This window comes from Haliotis rubra, unplaced genomic scaffold (assembly GCF_003918875.1).
Source record: "Haliotis rubra isolate DU_JTF1 unplaced genomic scaffold, ASM391887v1 Scf285, whole genome shotgun sequence".
NCBI lineage: Eukaryota > Metazoa > Mollusca > Gastropoda > Lepetellida > Haliotidae > Haliotis > Haliotis rubra.
This window is the reverse complement of record NW_025766947.1, coordinates 227,544-238,748: the sequence shown is the minus strand read 5'-3', so window position 1 is coordinate 238,748 and position 11,205 is coordinate 227,544. Positions and strand designations below refer to the sequence as shown.

Sequence of the window (11,205 nt, the reverse complement as noted above, 5' to 3'; positions counted from 1 at the left end):
GCAATATGACAGTTATATCATGAGACCCTGTAGTCAGCAATATGACAGTTACATCATGGGACCATGCGGTCAGCGATATGACAGCTATAACATTGTGATCTGTAGTCAGCAATAAGACAGTTATATCATGGGACCATGCGGTCAGCAATATGACAGTTATATCATGGGACCATGCGGTCAGCAATATGACAGTTATATCATGGGACCCTGTAGTCAGCAATATGACAGTTATATCATGGGACCCAGTAGTCTGCAATATGACAGTTATATCATGGGACCAAGCAGTCATCAACGTGACAGTTATATCATGTGACCAAGCAGTCAGCAATATGACAGTTATATCATGGGACCCTGTAGTCATTAATATGACACTTATATCATGGGACCCTGTAGTCAGTAATATGACAGTTATATCATGGGACCCTGTAGTCTGCAATATGACAGTTATATCATGGGACCAAGCAGTCATCAACGTGACAGTTATATCATGGGACCAAGCAGTCAGCAATATGACAGTTATATCATGGGACCCTGTAGTCAGCAATATGACACTTATATCATGGGACCCTGTAGTCAGTAATATGACAGTTATATCATGGGACCCTGTAGTCATTAATATGACAGTTATATCATGGGACCCTGTAGTCAGTAATATGACAGTTATATCATGGGACCCTGTAGTCATTAATATGACAGTTATATCATGGGACCATGCGGTCAGCAATATGACAGTTATATCATGGGACTCTGTAGTCAGCAATATGACAGTTATATCATGGGACCCTGTAGTCAGCAATATGACAGTTATATCATGGGACCCAGTAGTCAGTAATATGACAGTTATATCATGGGACCCTGTAGTCAGTAATATGACAGTTATATCATGGGACCATGCGGTCAGCAATATGACAGTTATATCATGGGACTCTGTAGTCAGCAATATGACAGTTATATCATGGGACCCTGTAGTCATCAGTATGAGAGTTATATCATGGGACCCTGTAGTCAGCAATATGACAGTTATATCATGGGACCCAGTAGTCAGTAATATGACAGTTATATCATGGGACCCTGTAGTCATTAATATGACAGTTATATCATGGGACCATGCGGTCAGCAATATGACAGTTATATCATGGGACTCTGTAGTCAGCAATATGACAGTTATATCATGGGACCCTGTAGTCATTAATATGACATTTATATCATGGGACCCTGTAGTCATCAATATGACAGTTATATCGTGGGACCCTGTAGTCAGCAATATGACAGTTATATCATGGGACCCTGTAGTCATTAATATGACAGTTATATCATGGGACCCAGTAGTCAGTAATATGACAGTTATATCATGGGACACTGTAGTCATTAATATGACATTTATATCATGGGACCCTGTAGTCATCAATATGACAGTTATATCGTGGGACCCTGTAGTCAGCAATATGACAGTTATATCATGGGACCCTGTAGTCATCAATATGACATTTATATCATGGGACCCTGTAGTCATCAATATGACAGTTATATCATGGGACCCTGTAGTCATCAGTATGAGAGTTATATCATGGGACCCTGTAGTCTGCAATATGACAGTTATATCATGGGACCCAGTAGTCAGTAATATGACAGTTATATCATTGGACCCTGTAGTCTGCAATATGACAGTTATATCATGGGACACTGTAGTGAGCAATATGACAGATATATCATGGGACCTTCTAGTCATCAATATGACAGTTCAATCATGGGACCATGCAGTCAGCAATATGACAGTTATATCATGGGACACTGTAGTCATTAATATGACATTTATATCATGGGACCCTGTAGTCATCAATATGACAGTTATATCGTGGGACCCTGTAGTCTGCAATATGACAGTTATATCATGAGACCTTTTAGTTCGCAATATGACAGTTATATCATGGTGACCTGTAGTCATCAATATGACATTTATATCATGTGACCATGCAGTCAGGAATTTGACAGTTTTATCATGGGACCTTGTAGTCAGCAATATGAAATTATATCATGGGACCCTGTAGTCATCAATATGGCACTTATATCATGGGATCTTGTAGTCAGCAATATTACAGTTATATCGTGGTGGCCTGTAGTCATTTAATATGACAGTTATATCATGGGACCATGCAGTCAGCAATATGAGTGTTATATCATGGTGACCCTGTAGTCATCAATATGACAGTTATATCATGGTGACCTGTAGTGAGCAATATGACATTTATATCATGGTGACCTGTAGTGCAATATGATAGTTATATGATGGGACCTTGTAGTCATCAATATGAGAGGTATATCATGGAAACTTGTCAGCAATATGTCAGCTATACCATGGGACACTCTAGTCAGCAATATGAGTGTTGTATCATGGTGACCTGTAGTCAGCAATATGAGTTATGTCAGGATGACCTGTAGCCAGCAATATGAGAGCTATATTATGGGACCAAGCAGTCAGCAATATGACAGTTATATCATGGGACCCTGTGGTCATTAATATGTCAGTTATATCATTGGACCCTGTAGTCTGCAATATGACAGTTATATCATGGGACACTGTAGTGAGCAATATGACAGATATACTATGGGACACTCTAGTCAGCAATATGAGTGTTGTATCATGGTGACCTGTAGTCAGCAATATGAGTTATGTCAGGATGACCTGTAGCCAGCAATATGAGAGTTATATCATGGGACCAAGCAGTCAGCAATATGACAGTTATATCATGGGACCCTGTAGTCATTAATATGTCAGTTATATCATGGGACCATGCAGTCAGCAATATGACAGTTACATCATGAGACCTTTTAGTCCGCAATATGACAGTTATATCATGGTGACCTGTAGTCATCAATATGACATTTATATCATGTGACCATGCAGTTATAGCATGGGATCTTGTAGTCAGCAATATGAAATTATATCATTGGACCCTGTAGTCATCAATATGGCACTTATATCATGGGATCTTGTAGTCAGCAATATTACAGTTATATCGTGGTGGCCTGTAGTCATTTAATATGACAGTTATATCATGGTGACCCTGTAGTCATCAATATGAGAGCTATATCATGGTGACCTGTAGTGAGCAATATGACATTTATATCATGGTGACCTGTAGTGAGCAATATGAGAGTTATATCATGGTGACCTGTAGTGCAATATGATAGTTATATGATGGGACCTTGTAGTCATCAATATGAGAGGTATATCATGGAAACTTGTTTTCAGCAATATGTCAGCTATACCATGGGACACTCTAGTCAGCAATATGAGTGTTGTATCATGGTGACCTGTAGTCAGCAATATGACAGCTATATCATGGTGACCTGTAGTGAGCAATATGAGAGGTAAATCATGGGACCATGTAGTCAGCAATATGAGAGGTATATCATGGTGACCCTGTAGTCATCAATATTACAGTTATATCATGGGACCATGCAGTCAGCAATATGACATTCATATCATGGTGACCATTAGTCAGTAATATGAGTGTTATATCATGGTGACCTGTAGTCACCAATATAAGTTATGTTAGGGTGACCTGTAGCCAGCAATATGACAGTTATATCATGGTGACCTGTAGCCAGCAATATGACAGTTGTATCATGGGGACCTGTATTCACCAATATGACAGCTAAATCATGTGGATCTGTAATCAGTGAGTGAGTGAGTGAGCATGGTTTAACGCCGCGTTTAGCAATATTCCAGCAATATAACGGTGGGGACACCAAAAATGGGCTTCATACATTGTACCAATGTGAGGAGAATCGAACCCGGTGCTTCGGCGTGACGAGCCAACGCTTTAACCACTAGGCCACCCCACCGCCCCAACTGTAATATGACAGTTATATCATGGGGACCTGTAGTCAGCAATATGAGACCCATAGTTTTTAAAGATGTTGTGTGAAGCACTTGCTTATATATTTGTATGATTAGGTATGATCGCCTGTTTAGGCCACATTACCCTTGGATGCAGGTGGTATTTTGTATATGCCTATGTGTATTTACGTACAACAAATTCAACACAACCTTCCAAACAATTGAAAAAATGTTACGTGAATGGAAGAGTCTGGCGTGGCCTTAGGAAAGGGACGTACAATATATGCAGCTTCAAGTGGTTAGACTTAGTGCGCCTTCTCCCCGTGCACTCTCCCATACCCGTCTCCCTGGGTTCACCTGATCTGTAGGACATTAACTTGATGTTACGACAGGTGTTCTGACGGGGACATGCCATTGGACAAGAACATTCTGCCGGGTTGTCACCTGTCCTGTCCAGGAAGGTACTATGTCGTACGAGATACATTGCTGGGATTCTTCACTCACACCACACAAAGCCCGTGTTCGCTCCGAAATGCAAAGTTTTTGTCTATAAATCTCACTCATGTGCATTATCGTAGCTCTGTTTGAATTCCGCTGTCAAACATTTCCCTCTCACCTGCGTGGCGGACAAGGAAATACACATATATTTTGTCAAATCCAAACAAAGCGTATCTATGAATCCTTTTCTAAAAAGTACTATTTGCTGAGCACTCAGCATATGTTTAACGAAGCTGAACTATTACAGATTGCACGTTGACATTTGTTTGTCATTTACAGTTGGGATTGAGCATGATCAAGGGTTATAGAAGTATACCTGGACGTATAGAGCGATGGAGTAGTGAAGGGCTTCAGCGGGGCTTTCATTCCCTACAACATCAGGGAATCCACTCTGTACTACAGCAGGGCTTCCAATCTCTACTATAGCAGGGCTTCCACTCTCTACCACAGCAGAGAATCCACTCTGTAATACAGCAGGGCTTCCACTCTCTACTACAGCAGGGCTTCCACTCTCTACTACAGCAGGGCTTCCACTTTGTACTACAGCGGGGCTTCCACTCTCTACTACAGTAGGGCTTCCACTCTGTACTACAGCGGGGCTTCCACTCTTTACTGCAGGAGTGTTCCACTCTCTACTATAGCAGGGCTTCCACTCTCTACCACAGCAGGGAATCCACTCTCTACTACAGCGGGGCTTCCACTCTGTACTGCAGCAGGTAATCCACTCTCTACTACAGCGGGGCTTCCACTCTCTACTACAGCGGGGCTTCCACTCTCTACTACAGCAGGGAATCCACTCTGCACTACAGCGGGGCTTCCACTCTCTACCACAGCAGGGAATCCACTCTGTACTACAGCGGGGCTTCCACTCTCTACCACAGCAGGGAATCCACTCTGTACTACAGCGGGGCTTCCGCTCTCTACTACAGCGGGGCTTCCACTCTTTACTGTAGGAGGGTTTCACTCTCTACTATAGCGGGGCTTCCACTCTCTACCACAGCAGGGAATCCACTCTGTACTACAGCGGGGCTTCCACTCTGTACTACAGCGGGGATTCCACTCTTTACTGCAGGAGGGTTCCGCTCTCTACTATAGCAGGGCTTCCACTCTGTACTACAGCAGGGAATCCGCTCTGTACTACAGCGGGGCTTCCACTCTGTACTACAGCGGGGCTTCCACTCTGTACTACAGCAGGGCTTCCACTCTGTACCACAGTAGGGAATCCGCTCTATACTACAACAGGGCTTCCACTCTGTACTACAGCGGGGCTTCCACTCTGTACTACAGCGGGATTTCCACTCTGTACTACAGCAGGGTTTCCACTCTGTACTACAGCAGGGCTTCCACTCTGTACTACTGTAGGGCTTCCACTCTGTACTACAGCGGGGCTTCCACTCTTTACTGCAGGAGGGTTCCACTCTCTACTACAGCAGGGCTTCCACTCTGTACTACTGCAGGGCTTCCGCTCTGTACTACACCGGGGCTTCCACTCTTTGCTACATGAGGGTTCCACTCTCTACTTAGTTAAGCATGATAATCAACAGGTCTTATTGCTTTACACCGTCGTTCAGAAGTTGATGTGGTTGAGACCTGTGATTCATGCCACAAGCCATCAGGATCAATGATACTTATACCATGATATATGCTGTGTCAATATTCCTGTCATTTCAAATGTAAGAATAACCTTGAAAAACTACTCAGTGAGTACGCTGATGACGCAATCTCGTGATGTCACCGACAGGTGTTGCATGATCTGTCACAGTAGTTCCCGTCTGCCAGAACGCGTATTGACAAACAGCGGGCTTAGAGTCGAGAGAAAAATGTCGCGTGGGGCTCTGGGAATTTTCCGGTGCTGGCTAAGCAGATTGACAAGATTTTGTAAATGACGACAGTCCCTGCATAATCAATCTATAGGTGATAGACTTCCCTTGACATGCGTCGGTCCGAGAACCCCCGGGACCACGTGTTGAGCGGGATAAGTCCTCGCCTTTTCGCGTTGTTCCTTTAGTTGCCAATGCGCCCTTGTAACAAACTGGGAAAACGCACAAATAAATGATGACAGTTTCTTAAACAATTTTTTCATTTTTGTGACACAAATTATGCAATTTTTTCATAGAGTTGGTCTGTTGTTTTTATTGTAGTCCGCGTTGGTTTGATTATTTTATGTTTATTTTTGTGTGTGTTAGATTGCAATTCATCGGTATCATTTTGTCTCAAACGGCTGTATGTGTATTTAACAATTCTACATATTTACACATCTTACACGGTGTGTGCGTCTGTCCTCATGGATTAGTAGCACATACCTTACACATGCATCTGTCTTAACGGGTTAGTGGCACATATCCTACACATGCATCTGTCTTTACCGGTTAGTGGCACATATCCTACACGTGCATCTGTCTTTACCGGTTAGTGGCACATACCCTACACGTGCATCTGTCTTTACCGGTTAGTGGCACATACCCTACACGTGCATCTGTCTTTACCGGTTAGTGGCACATATCCTACACGTGCATCTGTCTTTACCGGTTAGTGGCACATACCCCACACGTCCATCTGTCTTTACCGGTTAGTGGCACATACCCTACACGTGCATCTGTCTTTACCGGTTAGTGGCACATATCCTACACGTGCATCTGTCTTTACCGGTTAGTGGCACATACCCCACACGTCCATCTGTCTTTACCGGTTAGTGGCACATACCCTACACGTGCATCTGTCTTTACCGGTTAGTGGCACATACCCTACACGTGCATCTGTCTTTACCGGTTAGTGGCACATATCCTACACGTGCATCTGTCTTTACCGGTTAGTGGCACATACCCCACACGTCCATCTGTCTTTACCGGTTAGTGGCACATACCCTACACGTGCATCTGTCTTTACCGGTTAGTGGCACATACCCCACACGTCCATCTGTCTTTACCGGTTAGTGGTACATACCCCACACGTCCATCTGTCTTTACCGGTTAGTGGCACATACCCTACACGTGCATCTGTCTCCACGGGTTAGTGGTACATACCCTACACGTCCATCTGTCTTTACCGGTTAGTGGCACATACCCTACACGTGCATCTGTCTTTACCGGTTAGTGGCACATACCCTACACGTGCATCTGTCTCCACGGGTTAGTGGCACATATTCTGCGCATGCATCTGTTTTCATGGATTAGATACACATGCACTATATATGCGTCAGTGTTTATTAATTTAATACTACCAAGGGACTGTTTGTTCCTGAGAAGCTTCACTTCTACACAGTTGGTATATACGTATCGGTCCGGGTGCAGCGTTTGGTCTGGTGCTTCCCACCCAACTCAGTTTGGTCCCTATGTGAACACAGCGACAACAACTATAGAAAACCAACGTGTCTCTATACAATACGCCCCAATCACCCCCTAAGAGCAACGAAGGCACCAAAGGGAAGCACGATAATCTACCAGATTCGGGAGCTTTGAGTTACTGCCGAGATTGCCCAGCCAGCGAGCACGAGGGCAGGGGACGGGCGGCCGCTATCAGCCCAAGTTGATGAATAGCTGCGGTAACAAGATTGACAAGCCCTTCATCCAGTTTTTGTAAATTTGTGGGGCTGCGATTTGATTGAATGAAAGTGGCAAGTATGAAATATGAAGGTGATTAACTTGCGAGGGACTTGGCAACCGGCGAATGTGCTCCTACTTGTCGCTGGTTTGTTTATGAAATGGAAATCATCTAATTGCATATATCTGTTGTACTACTTCTGCTACAGTGAAGTCCTTCAATAGACAGAATTAGACGTGAGTGATGAAATACAACATGCTGACCAGCATGTGGCCTTCATAGTGCGTGGTAATAGTGGACCTGCGGTATGTAGGGGTAGGGGCGGAGAGCTTGTTGGGAAGTGTGATGGAGAGGTTAAAGGTTGGCATGAATACATGATACATTCTTAATTCACGCATAGAAATATCTTAGATAATCTCGACAGAACATCTTAAGTGGCGTAACTTTGGCTCCTCGTCTGCTTTGGCAGGCACCATTGGCCCTCTGTTGTCGGAAACTATGGATGCCTCGAGAAACAGAAGACAATACTTTCATTTTAGGATTTCTGCCTGTTTTGCTTTTCGAAACAGTAACAGACGTCTGTTACAGGCTGCAATGTACTCACATACGTTATTTAAAGTTTCTCTCCCAGCGAATCAAATACGCACACTACATATTTAGATTTACGCGTCGAAGAACATTGTTTTGATAAAATAATTAGAAACAGGGCATAACCATGTCCATATTCAGAATCAATCTCTGCTGGAAGTAGATTCCATTGTGATTATGTCATGATCACGTGTCTATACGTCAGTATGAAATAGTTGTGATATCGGTTGTTTGCACATCGTGATATCGGCTGTGATATCGGTTGTTTGATTGAGCATATCCTGTCCCGCCATTGACATCCGTTACAACACAAGGCAAAGGCAAGTCAATTGTGCACCTGGAAAAGAAAGGAAAAAAAGACAAAACAAAAGAACGGGAACGTATGGTTCAGTATTGGAATCTAAGTAGAAAGAGCATGCTCCAGTGTACCTCAAAAGCTGTGAAACCAAAGAACGGAACTGCTGGAATATTTCTCAACACAGAGGGAAAGTCTCTTGTCATACATGCGTGTGGACAGTTTTTAAACACTCTCCTCCCATATACTTGTTCAGTAGATCTTTGGCAGGACATTGGCTATTTCACCGTCAGTTAAGGACATATATATATAGGATCATCCATACCCAAAGTCTAAATTGAAAGAATTTTTCAAATTCCATAGTTTTGACTTTGCATACCCGAGGAGAAATTACATGTCATATGCATAAGGTGATTAGTTCACCAGGTTTGGTATCTACCGAGTCCCCATCAACAATGAAAGGTTTTTGTATAGGAGAATGTAACGTGTAGCCTCCTGTGGCTATGGTAGGGGTTTTGTCTCATGTATTTATGTTTCCTTCGTCAGTTCCCTTGTTTTCAAATTCCGCAACATGTGGTGGTTAATTTAATAGAGTTTGGTTTCAGCTTTTGCGAAAGAACAGCTCTTGTCGATACTGAGTTCTCTTGCTGTTTGTAGACTGGACGTATGGAGTCTTGAGGTTGATAGTGAAGTCATGTACTTCCTTTGTCCCAATGTTCCACGACCCAGAGGTGACAAGTCTCCCAAAGAAGCCTTCGTCACAAAGAAGGTGTGTTTTAATATTTCCAAAAATCTCAACCGCTCCACTCCCTCGCTGTAACTCTTCTACCATCCACCCCCTTGCTGTAACTCTTCTACCATCCGCTCCCTCGCTGTAACTCTTCTACCATCCGCTCCCTCGCTGTAACTCTTCTACCATCCACTCCCTCGCTGTAACTCTTCTACCATCCACTCCCTCGCTGTAACTCTTCTACCATCCGCTCCCTCGCTGTAACTCTTCTACCATCCGCTCCCTGTAACTCGCTGCCCTGTGTACTCTTCTACCATCCGCCCCCTCGCTGTAACTCTTCTACCATCCGCTCCCTCGCTGTAACTCTTCTACCATCCGCTCCCTCGCTGTAACTCTTCTACCATCCGCTCCCTCGCTGTAACTCTTCTACCATCCGCTCCCTCGCTGTAACTCTTCTACCATCCGCTCCCTACCATCCGCTCCCTCGCTGTAACTCTTCTACCATCCGCTCCCTCGCTGTAACTCTTCTACCATCCGCTCCCTTGCTGTAACTCTTCTACCATTCACTCCCTCGCTGTAACTCTTCTACCATCCGCTCCTTGCTGTAACTCTTCTACCTGCATCCGCTCCCTCGCTGTAACTCTTCTACCATCCGCTTCCTTGCTGTAACTCTTCTACCATCCGCTCCCTCGCTGTAACTCTTCTACCATCCGCTCCCTCGCTGTAACTCTTCTACCATCCGCTCCCTCGCTGTAACTCTTCTACCATCCACTCCCTCGCTGTAACTCTTCTACCATCCGCTCCCTTGCTGTAACTCTTCTACCATCCGCTCCCTCGCTGTAACTCTTCTACCATCCACTCCCTCGCTGTAACTCTTCTACCATTCGCTCCTCGCTGTAACTCTTCCCCCATCCACTCCCTCGCTGTAACTCTTCTACCATCCACTCCCTCCTCGCTGTAACATCTTCACTCCCTCGCTGTAACTCTTCTACCATCCGCTCCCTCGCTGTAACTCTTCTACCATCCGTTCCCTCGCTGTAACTCTTTCTACCATCCGCTCCCTCGCTGTAACTCTTCTACCATCCACTCCCTCGCTGTAACTCTTCTACCATCCACTCCCTCGCTGTAACTCTTCTACCATCCGCTCCCTCGCTGTAACTCTTCACTCCCTCGCTGTAACTCTTCTACCATCCGCTCCCTTGCTGTAACTCTTCTACCATCCGCTCCCTTGCTGTAACTCTTCTACCAGAGGTAGTTGTGCCCCTTCCTACTATAACATTAAGAACACGTGACCACTGACTATCCACCGCCACCCACTCAGAGCATGGCTGCAATAAAATTACACAGAATCGTAGAATTTTCTTCTTTCCCATCACCGACGCACGCCTCGTACTGGCGGAATCATTTCATGCTCGGCTTGTCTACCAACACGCTCCATTATAAAGAGCACACATTGAAGTAACGTACAACCAGTAATGATGTTCATAATTTATTGTCTGGAAAGGTCCCATAAACACACTGTATGTGCATGTATATGCCATTGTTTCTTAATATAACTGGGTGATTTCAAACACACTGTATGTGCATGTATAGGTCATTGTTTCTTAATATAACTGGGTGATTTCAAACACACTGTATGTGCATGTATATGCCATTGTTTCTTAATATAACTGGGTGATTTCAAACACACTGTATGTGCATGTATATGCC

The 11,205-nt window shown here is 44.2% G+C and overlaps 1 protein-coding gene across 1 annotated transcript in view; it reads right to left on the bottom strand.

The window, feature by feature from the left end:
• Positions 1-4,951: 4,951 nt before the first annotated feature.
• Positions 4,952-11,205, bottom strand: part of LOC124281563 (skin secretory protein xP2-like) — a 31,079-nt gene continuing 24,825 nt past the window's right edge. The window contains exon 2 of the mRNA XM_046717506.1: positions 4,952-5,289. Within this exon, the coding sequence (XP_046573462.1) occupies positions 4,952-5,289 (338 nt within the window). The remainder of the gene's footprint in view (positions 5,290-11,205) is intronic.